This window comes from Anas platyrhynchos, chromosome 1 (assembly GCF_047663525.1).
Source record: "Anas platyrhynchos isolate ZD024472 breed Pekin duck chromosome 1, IASCAAS_PekinDuck_T2T, whole genome shotgun sequence".
Lineage (NCBI taxonomy): Eukaryota > Metazoa > Chordata > Aves > Anseriformes > Anatidae > Anas > Anas platyrhynchos.
The window spans coordinates 163,294,980-163,317,416 of record NC_092587.1 but is presented as its reverse complement, the minus strand read 5'-3'; the positions used below and the strand labels follow the sequence as shown (position 1 = coordinate 163,317,416).

The following is a 22,437-nucleotide window of genomic DNA, read 5'->3' as shown; positions in this document are numbered from 1 at the left end:
GTAAGAACGTAAGCACTCAGGTAATGGACATTTCAAATAAAAAAAAGGTTGATAAATATTTTATTTGATTTTGGAATACGTTTTTAACAAAAATGGTCTTTTGTTATATGAAATCAACAGACTCACAACAGACTGTAACAACCACAGAGGGATCGTAAAAGGTACATGAAATATTCACCCTAGCACAGGAACATTCTGGTTATCTGTTTTCTCTAATTTTGCTCCTTTTTGACTTACTACTCAACAATTAAGAATCATGACTTTTAGTCCTCCGTACCAAGTCTTTATCATCTAATAATTACAAGCTATTGCCATAAATTACCAAAAAGCAGCACGAAGGAAGAAACACAGCATGTACAAATGCCTGACAAATTTAACATTCCTATGGCTTTAAGGTGCGTCTCTGAAGATACCATGTAATTCTTCAGCTCTGCATTTCTGCCACTGATAAGCAAAGCAGATTTAAAAGGTGTACATAAAATGGAGAATCTAGGTTTACTGCTTGAGACAATGTGAATTAAGATTACTTCTTCCCTTTTCCCCCCAGTGCCTAAAATGGGAATTCACAAGCAGATGGTGCTAAGAATAAAACAGCATTAAGGTAACGTCTGCATTATGCTTACTTTTTAAGAGGAGCCTTACTTTAGGGAATAGTAGGGAACATAAAAAGATACATCAATGAGATGCATCCATCATCTTTTTTTAGAGACATGAGAAGTTAAGGAAACAAGTGATGTATATCCAATTTATATTACAACAAGCAATATAGTATTTTAAAAAGTGTGGGGACAGAGAGAGAGTATTAGGTAATTTGTTCGATCTACGAAGTAAACACATAGATCATTTACCTTGCAAATAGGACAGGACATAAACCCAAAAGTTATCCTCGGCCCAAGCCATCTGTTTTCTAGTACACGTTGACAGCATTGCAAGTGGAAAACATGGCTGCAGTCCAACTTTAGGGAAAAAAAGAACAAATGAACACTTAAGTTACATTAACCACTAAAATATAAGTACTTACTTGCTTTTAAGTGGCAACACATACAAAATACAAAATTAATTTACTTAAAAGCCTGGAGGACCCCTACTTTCCTCTTAATAAAGAAATGAACGAATATTAAATATTTGTTAAAATCATAACCCTTCCATTCTAGAACAATCAGTGGCTGTATAAAATATATATGATATATATCTGTTATCTTAGTTGTTTTTCTATATTTCAAATAGAGTAAACATAGCAAGTTAAGTTGATACAACCTGCTTATTTGAAATAGCAGTAATTCCGGGAAAAATAAAGCATTTCAAGTAACTTAAGTACTGTTACTGGGTCTGTTTTGAAAATTTTAACAATGTGATTTGAATGATTTTATATTTTAGCTTCTTTGACATTTAATATTAAAACCACAATATTATCTTTCAAAAAGGGGGGAAAAAGGATGAACCTGGATAGCTGGTGCTGCTGAAAGTGCTTCAGTAAAACAGATCATACACATGTCATCAGCATCTTGTTTAAGAGTGGTAGCATTCTTGTCACAACCATGCAAGCATGGTAGACAGTGCTCTTCATTCTTAACACCTCCACATGGATGACCGCAGGGATGTGTCTTGCTGCAGGCAATTTTAGCATACTCCTATTAAAAGTAAACAATCATCTTACTTCTCCCTCCAAAGAAGAGTTTGATATCATGCTACTTTTTGAAGGATTGCTGGTTCATGCAATAAACTGAGAAGAAAGAATCACTATTCATACTGCTGTCCACTGCTAGAGGAGGTACTCGAGAAAAACTGAATATTTTGTGTACATTAAGTAGAATTCATATCTTCAGTTACCCATGAAGTATCACTCCTGAATAGCAATGGCATAAAGAAACCATGATTTTTAAATTGTAACATTTCATTTTAATATACAGAGAAATATTCTTTAATCTTCCACGTGTATTTTGTATATTAAGTACCTCTCATGTAAACACTACTTGCCCTGTATTAAAACACATTATGAGCTCTTTATTAACTAGCATAAAATGCTTTTAGAAATTATGCTTATATGAAAATGATATTTGAATCACCTCTGATTTCAAGCCCTAGTAAGTAGAAAACTATTGTAAATTGCCAAGAAGCCAACAATGATTTGAGCCGAAATATTATTACAATCATATATATAGGCTGAAAGAGACAGAGAAGATGTAAATGTGCAACACAAACAAAAATAGATAGTGTACCCTAAAAAACTTGTTGGGATTTGGCCCTCTGCCAAACGTACGTCTGTACCTGGACTTTAAGGGCATAAAACTACTCAGGACACATGCATACAATCGGCAAATCTGGCCAAACAACCCCAAATCTTGTATCTTCTATGCTCACATAATATATACAGGCTGCTACACAAACCACAAGCTTTCCAGTACACTAGACTTTATGTTGACAGGGTGTATTTAACTTTTTATTTGGAATACCACTGTGAAAACCTGAGATACTTTTGAAGATAATGAAACTACCTGTTATTTCAGTTGAGTATTGGTATTTGTAGCTTATAATTAAGCTAAATATTTACGAACTGGGAAATATTTGAATCGTATTACAATACTCAATATTCAAACCTTTTTCATGAGAGAACTCATTTAAAATGGACCACAGCGATAAAGTTTACTCAAAATAAGGTCTGATCCTACAGTCTCTTCTATTTTATGCATCTCCCAGTGACTGATAATTATTAATACACACCTGGCAATCTGTGTCAGAACAAACGCTTCCCACTGCTGATAATTCTGTTCCACTCCTACAACCACAGAAACGACATGCTTCGGAACTGCTGGTGGTCGGTTTGCCTATGTCCACAAAAGGAAACAAAAATGAAGACTGTTGTAAGAAAACATAAGTGACGGATATCCTAAAAACAGACAGCTGAACAACAATCACATAAAACAACCAACCAAACAATAACTCTTACACATTTAAAATGTCTTATTTTTATTAAAAAACAGCAATCAAAAGTATTTCACTTAAGCAAGTGAAAATCCTAACTTTTTTTTTTTTTTTTTTTTGACAAATGCTCAGGTAAAAGGCAAGTATAAACAGGAAAAAGAACAGCTAATACAATTTGTTTTACCTGTCTGTTCTCTAAACTCCACCATAGCCTTCATAGTCTTAGAATCCGCTAATGCCATCAGCCAGAAAAGCTTGGTCCTACCACAACCCTCATGAAGATCCACTTTGATAGCTTCTTCTTCTTCTTTGAATACCTGTCAGGTCAATCAAAGAGATAATAAATAGCATTTCTATGTTATTTTTGTCACTCTCTCTTTGGATTCTGAACAGGTATTTTAAAGTTTCTGTCAAATTTGTCTTCTACAAGCTATTTCTCTTTTATAGATTCTGTACGTTGTATATATAGGAGAGTGGATAGAGGTTTTGTGTTTTTGAAAGTAAGAATACATAAAATTATCACTCCGTATAACATGACTGGGAAGCAATACTGCAGCAATGCTAAGAAAAGAGTTAGACAACATTTTTTCTAATTTAAAAAGTATGGAACCTGGAGTTCCTAACTGCTATTTAACTACTTCCATATGCCACAGAGTACTAAAAGCACAAGACAACATCAGAAATACCTCCACATAACCATGTCAGAAGTTTATCAAAACAACGCTGATAGTTATGGTTGCTATTTATAATACTATGTACTATATAATGGCAGTTATATAATACATAAAGATATAATAATAACATCACTTTCACATAAATACGCAGTGAATACTTTTAGCTAAAATCAGGAAAATTAATTTTTTTTCTTTTTGCAAAATCAAAAAGCTGCATGAGATCCTTAGTGGACTTTATGCAGTCTCTTCTTTTTCTCCTTTCCTAAGTTTCAAAGAAAGTTCAGGTTTATCTATTTTACCTGTAATGCAATAAAAGAATTTTCCTGTGCATAGATGTATAAACTCAAGCTATGTTTTAATTTATATTGGAATCAGAAAATAAAAAACCCTAATAGCTTCAGGATTCACCTAAGCAGGTCATAGTAACTTACAGACTGTCCTACCTTGAAAGGAGAGAAAATACAGTAAAAAGTATGTATGACAGAAGTTGGACAAAGTAAAGGAAGCTAAGAGAAAATAGGAGACAGGGAACATGACAGAATTTAAAGTTTAAATTGAGGGTCTTGACATGAAAGATGTAAAGGTAAAGGTGGTAAATAAAGATTAAAAGTTTAAACATGCTTTTAGAGGTGAATATAAAAATCTGATAAGTAGCTATTTTGGACAGATTAAAGGAGAGATGTGAGGACTTCTATGAGATAAGAACTTACTTTTATCAACTGTAATCTGAACAGGCTATATAGGAGAAATCAGAAAAATAAATGAGACTAGACTGTGGTGTGACAAGACTGAAGTATAGACACACAAAATCATCTTCTTAAGATGACAAAACAGAGAAGTTTCAAAGGGGACTGCAAAAATCCATGCGGAAAAATAGAAGACAATGGAGGCACATGGAACTTCTAGGCCGAATTTACATTGCAAATGCTGAGGCATCAAGGAAGAGATCTGTAGGGGGAAACTCTTAGTGCCAATGCTCTCATATTTATATCACACGTACTCTGGACTAGCTGATTCCTTGCACTGACTGCTCAGTAGGAGCTGAATTGCACTAGGTGTGTCTCTGGACCTTTTGCTGTTTTTCTTTGTTGTTGTTTGTTTTTACTTTCACCTGGAAGGAATCCAATTCAAGTGCTTCAAGGCTCTCTATCAAATCAAAGCATGATAAGGAGAGAGAATCATACTTGCTTCAAAAGCACATTCCTAATCCTAAGTAAAACACTAATGCAGATTCATTCTTAGGGGATGGCGAAAAGTAATGGTATCTACTGGATTAGCTTTGTTAATGAGGTCTGTTATTTTAACCTCTGTAATACAAGTAGTCATGGGAAAAGGGGAAAATAAAGGCCCACAAAAACATGAAAGAGGGTGTTGAGAAAGAGGAAATATTCAATAGTTTCAAAAGTAACAGCATCTTCATTGTAAATTGCAATTGGAAAAAGAAATATTCCAAGGAGAATATATTCTGAGGTTTAGACATGAAGAGGATAAAAGGGTAACACAAAAGAACACTAAACAGCAAGGTACACAGCAATTTGTAAAAACTCATCTTGGTAAGTCAAAGAGGAAAGACATTTCATTCTCAAGAGGAAAACAAAACAAAACAAAAGTCAGGTAGTTTTCAAGCTTATGGGTAATGACAACATATTTCCGTGTGACAAAAAGACAGTGAGGGTTGGAGAAATACTGAAAAATAAGAGAAGACTGACATAAGGGAACCAATAGGAAAATTTGTTGTCAAGTGATGTTCCTGGATATTAAAAAATATATAAGCATTTAAACATGAAGGGGTTTGCAAGCACTGATTCATGATAGAAGTAGAAGAGATATAATTTAAAAGGGATAAAGAACAAAGTATACTTAAGAGAGGCTATACAGATCCTAGATGTTTCCTAACTATGTTCCTAGACAATGTTAGGATGAGAGAAAAAAGCTGACATAGTGTAAGAATTAGAATTGGGAAATGCTACGTGATTCTCAAATGTTTTTCAAAAGATAACAGACAGGAATTTAACTAAAACAGAACAAAGAATTAAATGAAAACTTATCTATTCCACCATCAAAACAAAAGCAAATAGCATTTTTAGGTTTGAATCTTGCAACTACCACTTGCTTGTAGATTAATTGGGGAAATGCACATAATATGTCTGCAGTGCATACGACATGATGACACGAATGCTCTACCTGTCTCTGATGAGTTTTTGTTCGCCGATGGAGATGAAGGAATCGGTCACAATCTGTACACAAATTCCCACAGACATTACATAAAATGATTGCGGCAGTTTCACCATCATCATGGTTATCGCACATTGGCTGAAAAAAGTAAGAAACATTATTAACCAATTCTCTATTAAATCATTCATTTACTTTCATGTGTTTTTATTCTCCCCTAACCCTGCCTCCCAAATTAATAACAGAGGATAAAGAGCTTGTATAGGTTATTAATTGTATATTTCAAATAATTAATATCTAAACAATCAGATCTGGACACAAAGAGCCCCTGTTTACTTCATCAGTTCTTCCAATATTCTTCTTCTCTTATTTTACATGAGGTAGTAAAGATCTATTCTACAAAAATATGTTTGAGACATCATTTTCACCAGATTTCTTTTTTTTTTTTTCACAGAAAAAAATTGTGCTAACATGGGTTACAGGCACATTAACAGAAAACTTCATAGACATACAAAATTTTTACCCTTAATTCCTTCATATGGTAAATTCAGTCTGTTCAAGCACCTAATCTAAGTTGTAGGTCATCTACAACCCAGAAAGAACACAGCCCAAGCAAAAACTTCAAAATCTACCACAAATTAACTTGCTGTATTGATACATTTTTAATTTAACACAGACAGGTCTATTTTACAGTTCAAAATATCTGTACAAACAGAGTTCAATGACTGACTTTGATCATGCCTATCTCTGAGACCAAGTTTCCACTTTATTCCAGAACACATGGTTTCCACGATATTGCTCCTACAACTTAGAACTACATCTTTTCAGCAGCATTCCTGGTTGAGGGGAACACACTTCACCTAAAAATTTGAACATCCTGGTATAAAATGGGATTGGGGATTTTTGGGCTGGGTTCAGCAGCTTGTATGCCTGCTTGCCTGTTTTGGATGCTCCTCTAACATTTCCACTAGTTCAAAAAAGCCCCAATTTCTAACTTTTTTTCTTCCTATCTACAAACTAGACCACTGTTCTGTTTTTCTAATCCCCTACTGCTTGTCTCTGTGGAACAGCACAGGAAGCCTAAGGCAATGAAACTCTTCCTGTGAAAGCACAGACAGATGAAATGGGTTCAGTTTGTTTTCATAAAGTCAATCTTTTTTATTATGGAATTCATGTTTCTAGTTTAGCTATATAATTAGCTGACAAAAAATCTCTACTACAGGCCTGTCCTAAAATGGTTCATGATTAAAAAAGCAGTAAGGCTTTTTAACTTCTAAAGCTGTTCCATTAAATCATACATTAAAACAAAGATGACTTCCTAGGTATGAAAACTCATAGATTTGGGGAAGCCAAAATTTAAAGATTAAAAGATTTGAAGATTAAAGATGCATCTTTGCTCATGACCTTGAAAAGACTGCTCTAGGCTTCATGTTTTCTCTTAGTTGAGCAATATTTTGTGCTGAATTTCAAAAAAGGTACACAGAAGCCTCTTGACTTTCTAGAGTCTTTTCGTAATCACCTCAGAAACCTTTCGTGCCTCATATGCTTTTTGTGATACTGGAAAATACTGACAGAAACTTGATTCATCCACTGTGTTTCATACTAAAGTTGTAAATCCTCTGGCTGAATGGTAGCTTTTCTAAATTCATTCAGAGAGTTTCTTTCTTTTTGGGGCAAGTAGTCTCTCACTTAGATCTGGAAGACAAAGCTAAATTGCAGATAAATAGTTCTTGAGGAATACAAAATAATTGACTCTGTTATGTTATAAAGATCCAGATAGAAGGGAAAAATCTCTTACAGAAGGTATCGTATTAACCGAGTCAATCTACTCTCAAAAATCCATCCTACAGGTCTTCAATGCACCCTGAATAGCAGTAGTATTGCTACCTTACTATTGATGTAAGTCGTAATTTCCATTTCTGAGCAGTATTTGCCTAGAAACCAAATACTTCAAACATGTATGTACAATTTCCATGAGGGTGGAATAAAGTTAGGCAAAGTTCACCTTTCCCTGTCACTTACTTGAAATTCTTTGACTACTGAATAAATCCAAATAAAGAAAGAAGCATATGAGTTTCAATCTCACCATCTGTTTCTGTTGTCCATCCTTTCCCATCCACCTTCCTGATGACAGTCTATCAACATGATCCTGATCAAGTACGCAGAGGGATGCTAGGGCCAGCCACAACTATTTAAAGACAAGGCAGAAGTAAATGGTTTAGAAAAAATAAATTAAAAAAAATCAATATACAAAAAATTTAAACTTTGACAGCTAAGAGTACCACTGTTACCTAAAACCTGTACTATCATTAGCTGAAGCCTGTCCATATAATGCAAGTTCTTTCTTTTCCGAAATAAGTCAAACACAAAACAAAACTTATTGAACTTTTGAGAGCTGCCTTGTTTCTTTCAACTATGACACTTTATGGTCATAACTATGGCAGTTATAGCACCTGAGAGAAACAGTGAAGAAAGATCAAGCGGGGGGTATTACAGAAATGTGGAAAATACATGAAACAACAAACACTTGTATATCATCCCAAAGCATTGCAGATTTTGTAGGGAGAGGAGAAAATTGAAGGAGACAGACTAATCAAAAAAGTAACTTTAGGTCAGTGAGATTCATTTCCCTATGTTCTCTCCTCACTGTACTGGGCATTACCCAGAAAGGGGTTCTGAGCTAAATGTCCTTCAGGCTCCACAGGAATGTTTTCTCTCTTTTTCTCCATTGACTACAGTGAAATCCTAAAGAGATTAGCTACATGAGGATAACTTGTCAGCAGGCCTGCAACCCAAACTGAAATGCACTTGACAGGTGCATTTTGGAATTGCTTTTGAACAAAAGCAATTGAACAAGTTTTTGAACAAGTTTTGATTTCAACAAAATGGCTTTTGTTGAAGAACTCGAATAGTTTCCCCCAGAAACGTGCACTTTCATGACAGGACTAAGTTCATTCACAAGGAGAGCTGGCCTGATGTTCAGGGCTCCTCTATGACCTGATTAAACTAACACAGCGACAGCAGGAGCTACTGGTATTCTGAGACAGTGTCTTTGAAAAAGCTGAGAATATATTAGTAAGAAGGTAGAATAAAATCTTAGCACAGCCTTTAAGATGGAAAACAACATGAGTGTTGAATGCATGCAACCATTGCAAATCTCTTCTTTTATTCAATATTACATTTATGAAGACAAAATCTGTACTGCCTAAGATGGAAAGATTGCCATGATTTACAGGTACGCTTTTAGTGGAATTTCAAGCAATCTATTGAAGTTAGTCTCAATTTCTGTAAAAGATTCATAGAAGAAGTAAAGACAGAAAGAAAAAAACAGGCTCAGCAAATTATTTTTTGTTTTGAGACTAAAACACAGATGAAGTTTAGCTTAGTTGAGATAGAGAATGTTTATTTTTTTTTTCCCTGAGTGTTTTCATAATAGCTTTGAGATGTGGCAGCTGATGACCTAGAAGTCAAACCACTTAAAATGATAGCACAGAGAGCTGGAGAAAGACAGCTGATACATATTGTGCAATTTTCCATGCAGATCACATAAATTTAGTTAAAGGCAAGTTTCACAAACTTAAAGCAGAATTACTTCAAGAGTAAAAAAAACAAAAGTGTAGGAATAACACTTACTCTTCATTACTTTAGAGGTACGCACGATGCAGACTTAATCAAAAATTCTGTTTTTACCACAAATAAAACAACTCAATCTACTGTGACATGAAGAAAGCAGGACTTATTAGGACAAGCAGTGACTGACTTAAGAATAACCTGTCATTACGCACAGAGCTTAAGTAATAACCTAATGTTATGCACAGAGCTAAATTTATACAATGTAAGCTGTATACTGTATACATTATTTCCTGAGAAAACCCACATGGGAAATATTTTCTGAAGATTAGGAGGGCTCTTCCTACTGCATGTTTGCAGTGAACTAATGTCAAATTCAGTAAAATTCTTACTCTGGTTGTTGCAATGCACCTCACTGGTGATCGATATTCTTCTTCCATTTTGGTCAGAGCTATGATGGTTTCAGCAATAGCATTCTTTGTCACACGGGACCAAGCTTCTGACAGATGACCCTGTTAAAGAAGGAACTATATGTAAATGTCTCAAAGAATTTATCATAGTTTTTATTAATATTTAAAACAACTAAAATTGAATTGCTACAATGTTAGGTTAGGATCTCAGGTTCGAATAGAAAAAGAGTAAGTCAGGAATAACTTCGACAAATCAGGCGTTTTCAAATCCAACAAATCTGGTAAAATTAATCCTCAAATAGTCAGGTGACTGACTGAGGTAGAATCTGACAGAAAAGAACAGAACAGCATTGTTCAGTTGGAAGGGATCTTCCAAGACCATCTAGTCCAAATGCCTGACATCTTCAGGGCTAACCAAAAATTAAAGCATATCATTGAGGGCATTATCCAAATGCCTCTTGAACAGTGACAACAGGCATAGGGCATCAACAACCATGCTATGAAGCCCTGTTCCAGTGTTTTAACATGCTCACGGTGAAGAAATTTTTCCTGATATCTATTCTGAACTTCCCCTAGTTCAGCTCTGTGCCATTCCTGTATGACACAAGTCACCAGGGAGAAGAGCTTAGCGCATCCCTCACCACTTCCCCTCCTCAGGAAGTTGTAGAGAGCAATGAGGTTGCCTCTTGGCCTTCTCTTCTCTAAACTAGACCATACAAGTGTCCTCAGCCTCTCCTTCACAGGCACTGACTTATACCCCAAAGTTGATAACCTACAGACTGATAAATTCTTAACTTCTTAAAGTAATTTCTAAAATCACCTCATGCTAAAGGTGCTGGAAACAACTGAGACTTATTGAATTCTGAAACAGAAGCTACAGTGACTAACTGATGTAGACACCTACATTGCAGATGTTGAAAAAGTGAGTGGAATCCAATTTGTAACACTTAGAAAGAAAGTGGCCAGTAAGATCTGTTACCCTACTGCTAATTAGCAGTTCTAAAAGGCCTCAAAGAAAGGTTTTCAAGCTGGGACTCCTCTATTCCTTCACCCTCTTTGGAGTAACAGGGCTGAACACCTGAACATGCTCTGTGCAAACCTAAACCACTGAGGTCCCTTACAGAACATACTTAATCAGAAGATGTTAGTACTCCCAACCCTTGAATGCCTAAGCCACATCTCCCTCACCTAAAATAAAAGGCAATAAAGTTCAGATCTCCTCTCTGTACAGCAGGAGAGGAGTGTCCTTATTGTTTGGCTATTGAATACCGTAGAGTAACTCAGACCCAATCATTCCTTTAGAAGATGCTATACTTTAAACAGTGCAGAATCTACTGAGAGATTTATATCCATATCTGCGAGGCCTACTACTTTATCTGACTGACCTGATTTCCCTCCTCCTTTTGGGGGTTATCAGTAATTATGTTTTTATTCCAAATAGAATACTTTTAACAAGAGAATTTAAGACCGGTATACCCAACACTATCAGAAAACTATCAGGGCATGTGCAAGATGGATATTTGATTACATATCCAAGCATATGCTGTATATGCATTTAAGTTGGCATGTCCAATTCCACAGGGTTTAAGCACTCTCCTGCACATCTGCAATTATTTTGTAGAACCAGATACTAATGAATGCAGCTGCGTTTCACGGGTGAAGGTCTTGAATGGTGACAGAAATTGCTTAGACAAAACTACAAGCACCCGATTCTAGTCAGTCAGCCATTTTTTATTTTTACTAATCTCTTTATTTTATTCCTAGCAAAGGTTTCTGCATAGTTTAGTTCTGACTGGCTATTCCTTTAAGGGATCACCTCTCCTGTCATGGAAGCTTCACTACCATGCTGGGAGCCTTCATGGCTCAAGGCTGACGATTCTGTGAGGCAACAAGCAGTTCTGCAACAGGACTACACAACAGCTCTTAGAAGATTATTCAAGTGCAAAGCCAAGTGGTCACAAATGGGGAAATATCTGTATTAACATTGCTTGTATCTCTGTGACACTGATTAAATCCTTTAAAATATATATATTATGACCACTTTGATTACATATTTGCTTTCCTACAGATCAGTTTTGAACAAATGAATAGCAATCTAGTATTTTCTTTTCTCAAATTAGTGGCTGGACTTCACAACTGTTAAAAGCACAGTGCTCAAGCTCTTCTTTGAACTCAGTCATATGTTCATGCAGCTTCCTGTCACACTAGTCATAACAGTGCCAAGCATTTCATAAATCTTCATCTTATAAACTTCCTGTGTGCTAAGGACCGTGGCAACTTCAAACATAAAATGAGACACAGAGTCTGCACCACAGCTCTCAAACGATTTGTGTACTGTAGTTCTCCCTCTATGGAAACCAGGAGTGGTAGTGGAGCCAGCACACAACTTATGTGACACATGGACTGGGAAGGGTTGTCACAGTAAACAGGCTTAGTTTGAGAGATTGGAGGTCAATACTATAAACCACTTCAGAAGTTTCAAGTTTGAGATGATGCAGGATGCATTTATTCTTCCCCCTGCCGTATATGTATGAAGTATATTGTGGATACTCAAAGCGTTCATTAGCTTAAGTTGAAGTTGGGAACATCCAGCATTTAGACAGGATGTGGAGCCAGAATCCCATAAACAAGGACCACAGAGTTTGCTTCAAAAGACTTGACCAATATCATTTCAAAATGCTTCACAAGAGAATCCACTATCTTCCTGATGTTTTCCCACTCATCCAAAACATACCTACCAACAGCAGCTACAATACCAGCAACAACCCTTAAAAAAAAAGTCCTGAACAAATCAGCTGCCCCTGACAATTCATTCTCAATGTATGTTGCATCCTATACAATGGAGTGGGATACCTGAGAAAAACATGGACCTACCTATACATACAGGAATCATCACATTAATCATGGCATTTACTGTGCTAAATACACTACGCTGAATTAGAACTCAGGTCCTACTGCTTCTAGGCTTAGACTTTGCCCAATAGGTTCTATTTTTTTCTTCTTGAGACCAACTCACATTTAAAATCTCAATACAATATTAACTCTAATGGAGATTACTGAAAAAAATGTATTATTGATTATCAGAAATATCTGAATATCCCACACACATTTAAAGGATAGATACTTACTGCTGCCATGTCTTTAATCAGCTTAATAATGATCTCTGAAATCTGTGTAGGTGTTGAACCCTTCATCCACCAATGGCTTTCACCTCGCCGAATATAGCTACAAAGAACATATTGTAATAAATGAAAAAAAAACCAAGTAATTAGCTATATTTGTCAAAATCTACCTTAAATAAACAGTGAACATGTTCAGCATATGGTAGCTTTTTGTTTGTTTTTAATCAGACTCACTAGTAACTTGACCTATACTGTCAGTGTTATACATTTTTCCCATTTATTAAACAAAGAATATAAAAGACAACAACTGACTTCAAAATATGCATTTCTTTTATGCTTTTAGCTTGAGACCACATACTTATTTTTAAACAAACCTGGAATTGAAGATCATGGGAAGTGTGACTGTAGTAACTCCTTTGCCTGCAGTAGTGCCAGCTGTCCCAGTTATAGTAGTTCCTTTGGCTTTTAGCTGTACAGTGAGAGCTTTGGCAATGCATCCCAAAAACATATCTAAGATACCCAGTTTATTCCAATCTCCTTTTTCTGTTGAGTGAATGATATCACTTATATCTGCTGGTGGAAGAGACTTCACTCCTATTATACTAGCCAGGCGACTAGGGGTTACCTCAGGCAAAACGCGTCTTAGTAATGATGTTACCTGGAAAAAGAATCAAATCACCACAACTCTTACCAAGACAGATAGAGTTTTCAAGCAAAATCATATAAACTCCATTTTCTCCTTCATAAATTGCATTCTGTCTTACAGAAATAATGTCTCTATGTATTAAAATTACACATGTAAGACATTCTGTAAGGTTCCCATCTTACTTTTAAGTAATTGTTCTTAATATGCTGAGGCACGGCCTAAGAGTCCAAAACCAATCTCAAAAAATTCTTAATCTTCATATAGTAATAAAACCATGCTTGGTACTGAAGTTATGATAGCAGCTATGCAGATGTTTGCACAACTTTAATTTGCTTGCACATTACTGACACATCCACCCTGTATATAGTCCTTAAATGTCATAAACTGTAGTAGAACAGTTGGAGACTTAAGACTTCTGAAAACAGAAAATACTTTCTTTGAGGTACCGAAAACCATTATAACCTTCCATGGTACTCTCGCTGCACGGCCATCGGCCTCACACCCCCTTTCAGTTTCCTTGTGATACTCTAACTAGATTCTTCTGAGAAGGAAATCTGTGCCAGTTGATCTGGATCTAACATAATCCACCTTGAAAGGATATTCTTCAGCTTCACCAACAGGTGGAATTGGGGTTGAAAGTGGATATGCCATGCACAGTTTGGTCCAAATCAGGATATACCAAAGTTTAGAGAGTTATATTTTTTCTTTCATCTCTCAAGCCTTCACTGTTCTCTTGAAAAACCGTTTACATTTTAAGAAAAAACTGTATTTTACACATCTTTAATAAATCAGAATTACCAAGTGGGACAACAGTATCTGCCTCCAGACGAGATATGACTTTCAAACAGTTCAGAAAATTGAAAAGAGGAATGTGGAGAATATAAAACTTCTGAACCATGAACTAAAATCCACACAGAGAAGACACACCAGCTAGCAACAGCATGCTAGTGCATTAACTGTACTAAAGGAAATATTTCACATGTGTACAAGTTTTTGGTATATTATGTGCATATAAATACAAATATACTCAAACAGACAATGCGCTCAAGTTCATAAAGAAACAGAAATATTAAAACTCTACCTGATGATACCAGAAGTAGAAAGGAATTATCTACTTCCACGCTACTCGTAGCCTGAATGTAAGATAAAGTTGCTATGGATTCATGCCAGAACAGTAAGACAGACTGCTAATTAAAAACCTGTGATCTTACCTGCACAGGTTATATGGACATAAGATATGCAAAATATAAATTACCCAAATCACAGTGGATTCTTAGGTCCTGCCCATTTGACAGACATTTTAAGACTTTTCTGTTCATCTGTTGATGTTTTAGCAAGACAGTCATTAAACCTAGTCTTAAAACTAGCTGTCACTATGCCCTGAGGGCAGACACAATAATAGAAAGGTTAGAATTAATGATGGCCTCTCCAAATCTTGCACAGATTTACTAACATTTGGAGCATACACATGACATACAAAGGGAGTAACTAAATAGCTCTCAGACCTTTTCAGCACAATGAAGGACCATCTTACTAAAAAATAAGCAGTCACCTCACAATCTCCTTCTATGCCTGTAAAACTATTCCGCTTTATATACAGAATTCTTATTTGCAACAAAAAACAAACCGGCTTTAAACTTAATACATTTGAGAAATGTAAATTTAACAGCTCTGATATTTTAAAACAGCATCTCTAGTTCCTGCAATTACTTGTAATAATTCTAGATGATGCTCTTCCTTATAAGCAAAGCAAACAAGTGCAATATGTGAACTTCAAAAAGTTTCTTTTTGGAATGTAATAGATAAAACTGGTCTAGATCTAAGCACTGCCAGTTGCAAGGCAGTGCCAACTTCAGAATCTAAAGTTTCATTAAAAAGAAGTTATTGCAACTGAAAGGAAATACCTGACAAACTGAACATAACTTAACAGGACATGGATGAATCTGTTGAAAACACAAACAACTGGGTTACAGTGAAGGTCAGATTCACTGAATTTCTGAAGTTTGAATTCATTGACGAATGAATTCCTGACATCACTCCAAGTCAAAGGTTGTGTGTTTTTGTAAAAGACACCTTCTATAATTTACAAGACAACCAATTGCTTTTGTACTTCCTATTTAATTTCAGCAACTATTCCTGCTGAGAAAACCTTAAGTCCCTTTGACACACAGTCTGAGAAAGCAGCTCATCTTGCCAAATACAAAATTATTCAGAACAAGGACAAGAACAGTTAAGTGTTTTTACTCAAAGGCATTTTAGAATAGTTTCATCGTTTAGGTTGGTTATGACACAAATGTTATCTAAAGCAATTTTGTGTTCCTACATCTCAAAGTTACACCTCTTGGGAACAAAGCATAAAAAACTTCCTCAGAAGTGATTTTATTTTATTGCTGTAGGCTTCGATATTGAGTTTACTGCTAACAGCTTTATACAGTTAAATTGTGGTGGTGTTTGGTTTATATATATCAAACAAATAGAACTTGATCATTTTAACCCCATTTAAAAACTTAAAACAAACCCCCAAAAAATAACTAACTGTCAGTTAAATTCCAGAAAGAGATTCTGTAACTTGCTTTCAAATAGTCATAAATTTCTATTTGCCCTCTACTCATGACTGCAATACTAAGCTGAGATGCTCTATTTACAATTATTCCTTATGTGGAATAGGCTGAATATGATTGGAAAAACATTTTGAAAGTGAAAACCCAAACTTACATTTCACAAAGAAATATTATCAAGCACATGATTATAGGATTTTAAAGACGTTTTTCTACAAAACCAAGACAGGCAAGGAATAGTTAGCACTCACCTGTCTCTGCACCCTAGGAGAAGCTGTGTGTAATAACGAGAAGAGATCCTGAAGCAGAGTCAGCTGCTGAGCCAGATACTGCCGGCCTACATTGGAACCGCTCAATGCCAGCACCATTGACAGCAGCTCAAAGCAATATGCGTCAGAAGAAGCATCTTCATCATTGGGTTGTGAGTTGGCATTCTCTTTGCTGGAGATGGCATGCTCCCACTCCTCACGCACACGCGTCGCTTCCATTCGTATGGCCTGGACTATATGAGCACATACCTAGCCAAGTAGAATTCAAATATGTAGTTAACTCTTAAAAACTTGTAACTTAAAACTTAAAAAATGTGAACTTTAAACCAAGTCTGATCACTTGTAATTTCATTATCGTCACATATATGACAAAAACGAGAAGCCTGTGAAATTTGTCCTGTCTTTAAATTACTTCTCAACATTAACAAATTGAAATTAAGAATAAAATCTAAATTTAAATTTAGAATAAAGATTTAGATAAAATTCTTCAAAATTAAGGTTTTGATTTAATACTGGATTTTCTCCTCTTCACTCAGAAAAAATTCATTGGAAGAACAAGTCTTTATTGTAATTTCCTGCACTGCCTTTTTTTTTTTAATATAGGATTCAGGTGAAGAACAAAACACACAAGTATAAGGAAACACATTTAATCAACATCCACAAAAGAAAAGTACTTATTTAAATGCTTATTATCTTGTTTACTTCATTATTTAGGAAACTGAAGAGGTTTTAGATAGCGTATTTTCATTTTACCAATGGCATGTTAGAAAGTATATTCAAGAGATTTTAAAACTTACTACGGATAGGTGACAAAAAAGGACAAGACATGAAGAATATACTAAACTTCAAACAGAAATTAATTCTTCTTGTACTACTGTGAAATTTTTTTTGCCTCATCATAGGTGTAATAAAAATAAAACAAATGGATATATTAATTGGTGTATTAAAAAAAAAAACACACTTTAATATTTAAAAGACGAAAACAACACACTCTGTAACTACTTCACATTGAGAAAAAAAGATAAGTAAAACCACACACCTAAACTTACACTTTCCACAGGAAAGAATAATTTAAGAATCCCTACACTGATTACTTTTTTAGGCTTACATTTCATCAAACATAAATATGTTTTGTTGGCAGATAGGAGGAGAAAAAATGTGTGAACTAAGAGTCTAAAGTCTGTCATCACCTCCTTTAACTTTTAGAGTGTATATTATCACACTACTATTACCAACAGAAACAAATTATGTACCGCTTACAACTTCTAAAACAATTTGAGTAACAGAATATTTTCTTATCTTATTAAAATCGTTTTTTTCAGTGCCAGTTTCAGCAGATTTTTCATATAAAATACATACACACAATTAAAATGTAACCCAAAATTTGATTATAGAAAACAGAAGTTCTCTGTAATCACCATCACCCGTTCTATAAATTTATGAAGTCATAACTGAAAATGTCAAATAAGAGGTTCTATATTTACTGGAAAATAGTATAACTATTATGGAACACATATATTTAATCCTCAAAGCATTTTAGAGTGAACAAACCTGCTTTTGCAAATTCGTCAGTTTGCTCCGGCTGAATATGATTCCTACCATGTGCTCTTTCAGGTCCGCATCTGATGTTGCCTTTGTAAAAAGCATATTTAAAATTATATCAAGAGTGCCAAAAACAATTCCTAACTTCCTAATAATTACACAAAAGCAAGAAGTATAAGCAAAATAAATTTGATAATGTTTAATTTTCTTCCTCTTTAGGAGTAAAATTTGAGGATGAAGTAAGATAATCAATAAGCAAAAAAAGTGAAGTATAGTTACCTAAGATTCATCATCTTCATTTACGTTAATACAATCACTCATTAAGTCTTTGTAGAGCAGTGCACAGAATATACTTTTCACTTTATATATACCTTATATATTTTGCAATAAAAGAAACAGGCAATACACACTTAAACTACTCCTTGCTGGAAGACATGAGAGTATGCTTGATAAAAGGATACTAGTGAGTTTTTTTTATAATACTTTTTTTCTCCAAACATCAACAGAGCCCCTCCCTTTTGAGGCATAAGATATTAGGCAAGAAGGGCTTTCAGGCTGACCATTACTTCAGGCGTTAAGTACCTTTGTAATTGTATGGATTATTTGTGTCACTGCTGGTATGATAGTATGATGTTGCTATACATGTATACCCCAATAAAAATTGGCTAATAAAAAAAAAAAAGTAATTTTAAGAAAAAATATGCAATTGTGACATGTTACTTTTGTTGTGATTTAAAAATTAGGGAGCATAAAACATGACAAATATGGAAAATCATCCTGGATTTTTTTTTTTCAGTGAAGTAATATTGGTAGAATACAAATAAATACATTGTGTACTTTTTCTTCTCCTTCTGGGGAAGACAAGAGTGCTTTTTCTTCTTGTTCTGGAGTTGGCTCAGCATCACCGGAGATGAGTTTTCCGAATACCTGGAAGAAAGATACTGATAATTAACTTATCTCAAAGATAAAAGCGTGCTGTTGTGACATTTTACTTTAATACATAAAGCACTGAAAGTCTCCACTTATAGTAGCTTTCACTGTTTTAACACATCAGCAAAAACCCACCTGGGACGTAATAAGTCGGAATACTCTCAGCGTCTCAGATTCACAGTTTCTTTGCTGAGCTACACTTGCAGAAATCTGGCCTGCTATTTTAATGCTTTCACCATCTTTCCATCCAAGAATTTTCACTTGTCGAACTCTGAGTGTGTTCTCTGGACCTTTCAATTCAATTTTGATGATGTGATTATCACCCCCAGGAAGTTCACTTGTTACCCAGCCAATATGTCTTGAATCCAAGTCTACCTATTAAACAGGAATATAAAGATGGGAACTGACATTGCAACATCAAACAAAAAGTCACCTACCTCTAAAACAAATCTGTTGCATGCCACTGGAAAAAATACACCATTTACTATAAAATTTTCATTATGAGTAGTAAGACTACTAACATGTTTAATTATAAAAATATTCAACTTGATGAATGCAGATTAAAAGATTTCAAACTTAAGTAAAATGACATACAGCCATTATTTTTGTCTTTAAAGGCTATTAAAAATAGTGGACTATCAGTTACTTTTATTGTCTAAGCAACAGTTTGCACATTAAGAATATCCATTTTGAATTGACATTTGCTTACAGCTTCCTGTTAAAAATAAAAAAGTCACCATAATTTACCTGAAAATATAAGGCACAATTATCAGTACCTAAGTTACTCTATCTCACTTCACATAAACCCCTGTAAAATATTAACTCTGCAGATGTCACTAATTGATATCCTTATTAATAGAGGAAGGACTTCATAATTGTAAAAAACAACAGATGAATTGTATCATTTAAACTATGATACCACTATTGGAAGATAAAAAATGCTTCATGCTCAGAGCAGCCTCAGTGACCGTAAATTACATTTGTTCCTGAGTATCCTCTCACTTCCATAGGGCCCAAATACTATATATAAACAAACTAGTATTTGTTCCTCCCCCATTTCTACCCCAGTTCTCAGTGTCTGCATTAAACTGTGCTGCAGCAGACAAGACTGATTTTTTTATTTAAGAGCACAAGATAGAGGCTATGTATGAGATGGGGTACAGTATGCTGGTGCATTTTAAGGTAAAAAGCCTGTGGGAGAAATGCTAGAGGACTGTTTAACAAGGAGGAAGCAAAGCTGAATTAAATCCTGCTTATCCTCTGGAAGTGAATGATCCCTGGAAAAATGCCTGGGCACCGTGTTCCAGCAGACAGAAACAAAGGCATGGATCAAACTAACAAGACTCAGAGAAATATATACACTACATATACATACACACACACACACTTTTGTCTACGTATATCCAGACACACTCATACTTCACTATTTAGTATGAGCAGACTGTACCAAAGTTTTTGCTTGTTTCAGAAACGTAACATCTTTTGGAGCTGTATTTTTACCTTAAATGCTCTCTGAGGACAAAAGGCAGAGAAAAGCAAAACCATCTCTCCCTTATCCGGTTTAACTGTACAGAATTTCAGTGTTATCAGATGTTACCTGTGACACAGTTAAGACACTTCTCCCTGAAAAACCTTACCACTAAGAGCCAGTAAGCTAAATGACAGAAGTTTTGAGCCCCAAACAGTAACTGCTTACTTAAAACCTTAAATATATTTAATGGGTCACATCAATGTTGAAATACAAAGCACTGTTCTCCGTGTAAAAAACATGCATTTATCATTTAGCTCAGTAACAGAACTACAAAGATTGAATACTATTCTGAACTTGATTCTCTGGACAGACATCCAAATTTACACAAAACTGAGAACTAGAAACAAGGGGAAACGTATGTTATGAACATGTATTAGATAACATATTAAAAAAAACCCTAATGCTGAAAGTAAATAATTTATTTTCTTTTCTTCAGCGTTCTACTTCAGCTCAGTCTTCAGTTGCCCTTCTCTAATGAAGAATGCTTCCATGAAGCAGATGAAAGCTAGTAACAGTACAACACTAAGCAGCTAACCGTCAGAGCATCTAATAATGTATAATACTATGCCATACAATTATTTCAGACATATTTAGATAAATTAAACTCTAAAATACTCAGTATATATGAAAAGTCAAATCTGTTATTAATAACATACTATTTCCAAAGGAAGCCCAATATTTTCAAAACAATGTATTTTCCATAAGAAATGGAAAATATTTGCTCTGGCATATGCAGCCAAAAACATTACTGCAATTTTTCAATGTTAAAATGTTTACCTGCTTTATTCTGCAGAGATCTTCTACTGCCTTGCCAGTTAGGAAGGTCATTGAAGTCACTTTGTTCTACAACAGACAAGCAAAAGAAAATATTTCAACTGAAGACCATTCTGGGTATTTCTTCCCTATTAAGAGAGTATGTACATAAAAGAGACAAGTTGTTTTGTTATGAAAATAAAACTTAAAAGTGATCAAAACCAAGGACAGAGAATTCCCAAGTATAGGTCGTCATACATATACGTGTACATATACAATACAGATGTATACTTGTACAAAATAAATGTATAAAAGAAAAGACATGTATAAAAGAAAATAAATGTACATGTACATGTATATGTATATGTATGTAAGTACACGTGAAATTGAACATGCTACTGAGAACTAATTTTCCCAGTCTAAGGTTCACATAAACTTCAAATTTAGATGAATAACTCTCATTAGATACTGCTTTCAAAGCTAGAGAAATCAGAAACTTTATTTTAAAATATGAACTTCTGAATTAGAATTACACACTGAACTGGACAGGCAATATGGTACTTCTTGAGTGATGGACATGTACAAATTTGTCTATGCATTTCCACTTCATTCCATTTTTCATTTCATTTCCTTCTTACCCCAAGATCTCTGGAGTTGTCCACATGAACACAAACATAACGTGCATTGATTCCTTTTACACAGTTGATTGTAATGTTTTTAGTTTTGTTTTTGTCTTCATCTCCTGACTCCCAGAACGTTTCTGTAGACCCATCTGTTAAACTACCAATCATGGCAGGTCGGCTTGATGTTTTAATGTCAACAATGCTTGTCAGGTCTTTTAGACAAACCACTATACAGAGTTCCTGTGAAAACAAATAAGAACATTTAGAATATCTGAAATTATGCCCAAATACAGTCATTACCTACACTTTTAAAAACCATAAAGGAATTACATTCATGTTATGAGAATTATGCTCTCTGAATTAAGGAAGAAATTTGTCACTTGTTGGTTCAAGTTATTCAGACCTTTAAACAAAGGAAACAATAATATAGCTAGCAGACAAATATATTAGTAAATATATTTAGAAAACACTTTAGAACTATTCATTAGGAGTCTTAATCTCCTCAGAACAATACAAGAAAAAAAGATATGAGCAAGTAAGAATTGGAAGTATGTAGCATTTAGAAATGGAACTAACTCAATGAACTAAATGAATTGCCTAAATGAACTATACAGGCTAAGAGACAATATTTGAACCTCTACAGCTAAATATGAAAACCTGAGTATCAGAAACAAGATTCCCTGTAGAGATTCATTCAAAGAAATATTACATTATG

The 22,437-nt window shown here is 34.8% G+C and overlaps 1 protein-coding gene across 34 annotated transcripts in view; it reads right to left on the bottom strand.

Annotated features, from left to right (window-relative positions):
• MYCBP2 (MYC binding protein 2) overlaps positions 1-22,437 on the bottom strand; it is a 193,443-nt gene that overhangs the window by 4,927 nt on the left and 166,079 nt on the right. For 32 of the 34 annotated variants that reach the window (XM_038182409.2, XM_038182684.2, XM_038182522.2 and 29 more), the window contains 15 exons: positions 21,738-21,962; positions 21,124-21,189; positions 18,951-19,190; positions 18,714-18,812; positions 17,895-17,975; positions 16,326-16,592; positions 13,245-13,528; positions 12,877-12,973; positions 9,731-9,850; positions 7,855-7,956; positions 5,781-5,909; positions 3,107-3,239; positions 2,722-2,825; positions 1,443-1,631; positions 849-956 (listed from right to left, as the gene is read on the bottom strand). In XM_038182409.2, the coding sequence (XP_038038337.1) occupies positions 849-956; positions 1,443-1,631; positions 2,722-2,825; positions 3,107-3,239; positions 5,781-5,909; positions 7,855-7,956; positions 9,731-9,850; positions 12,877-12,973; positions 13,245-13,528; positions 16,326-16,592; positions 17,895-17,975; positions 18,714-18,812; positions 18,951-19,190; positions 21,124-21,189; positions 21,738-21,962 (2,244 nt within the window). The remainder of the gene's footprint in view (positions 1-848; positions 957-1,442; positions 1,632-2,721; positions 2,826-3,106; positions 3,240-5,780; positions 5,910-7,854; positions 7,957-9,730; positions 9,851-12,876; positions 12,974-13,244; positions 13,529-16,325; positions 16,593-17,894; positions 17,976-18,713; positions 18,813-18,950; positions 19,191-21,123; positions 21,190-21,737; positions 21,963-22,437) is intronic. The other 2 variants (XM_038182484.2, XM_038183065.2) reach the window with 1 other exon arrangement.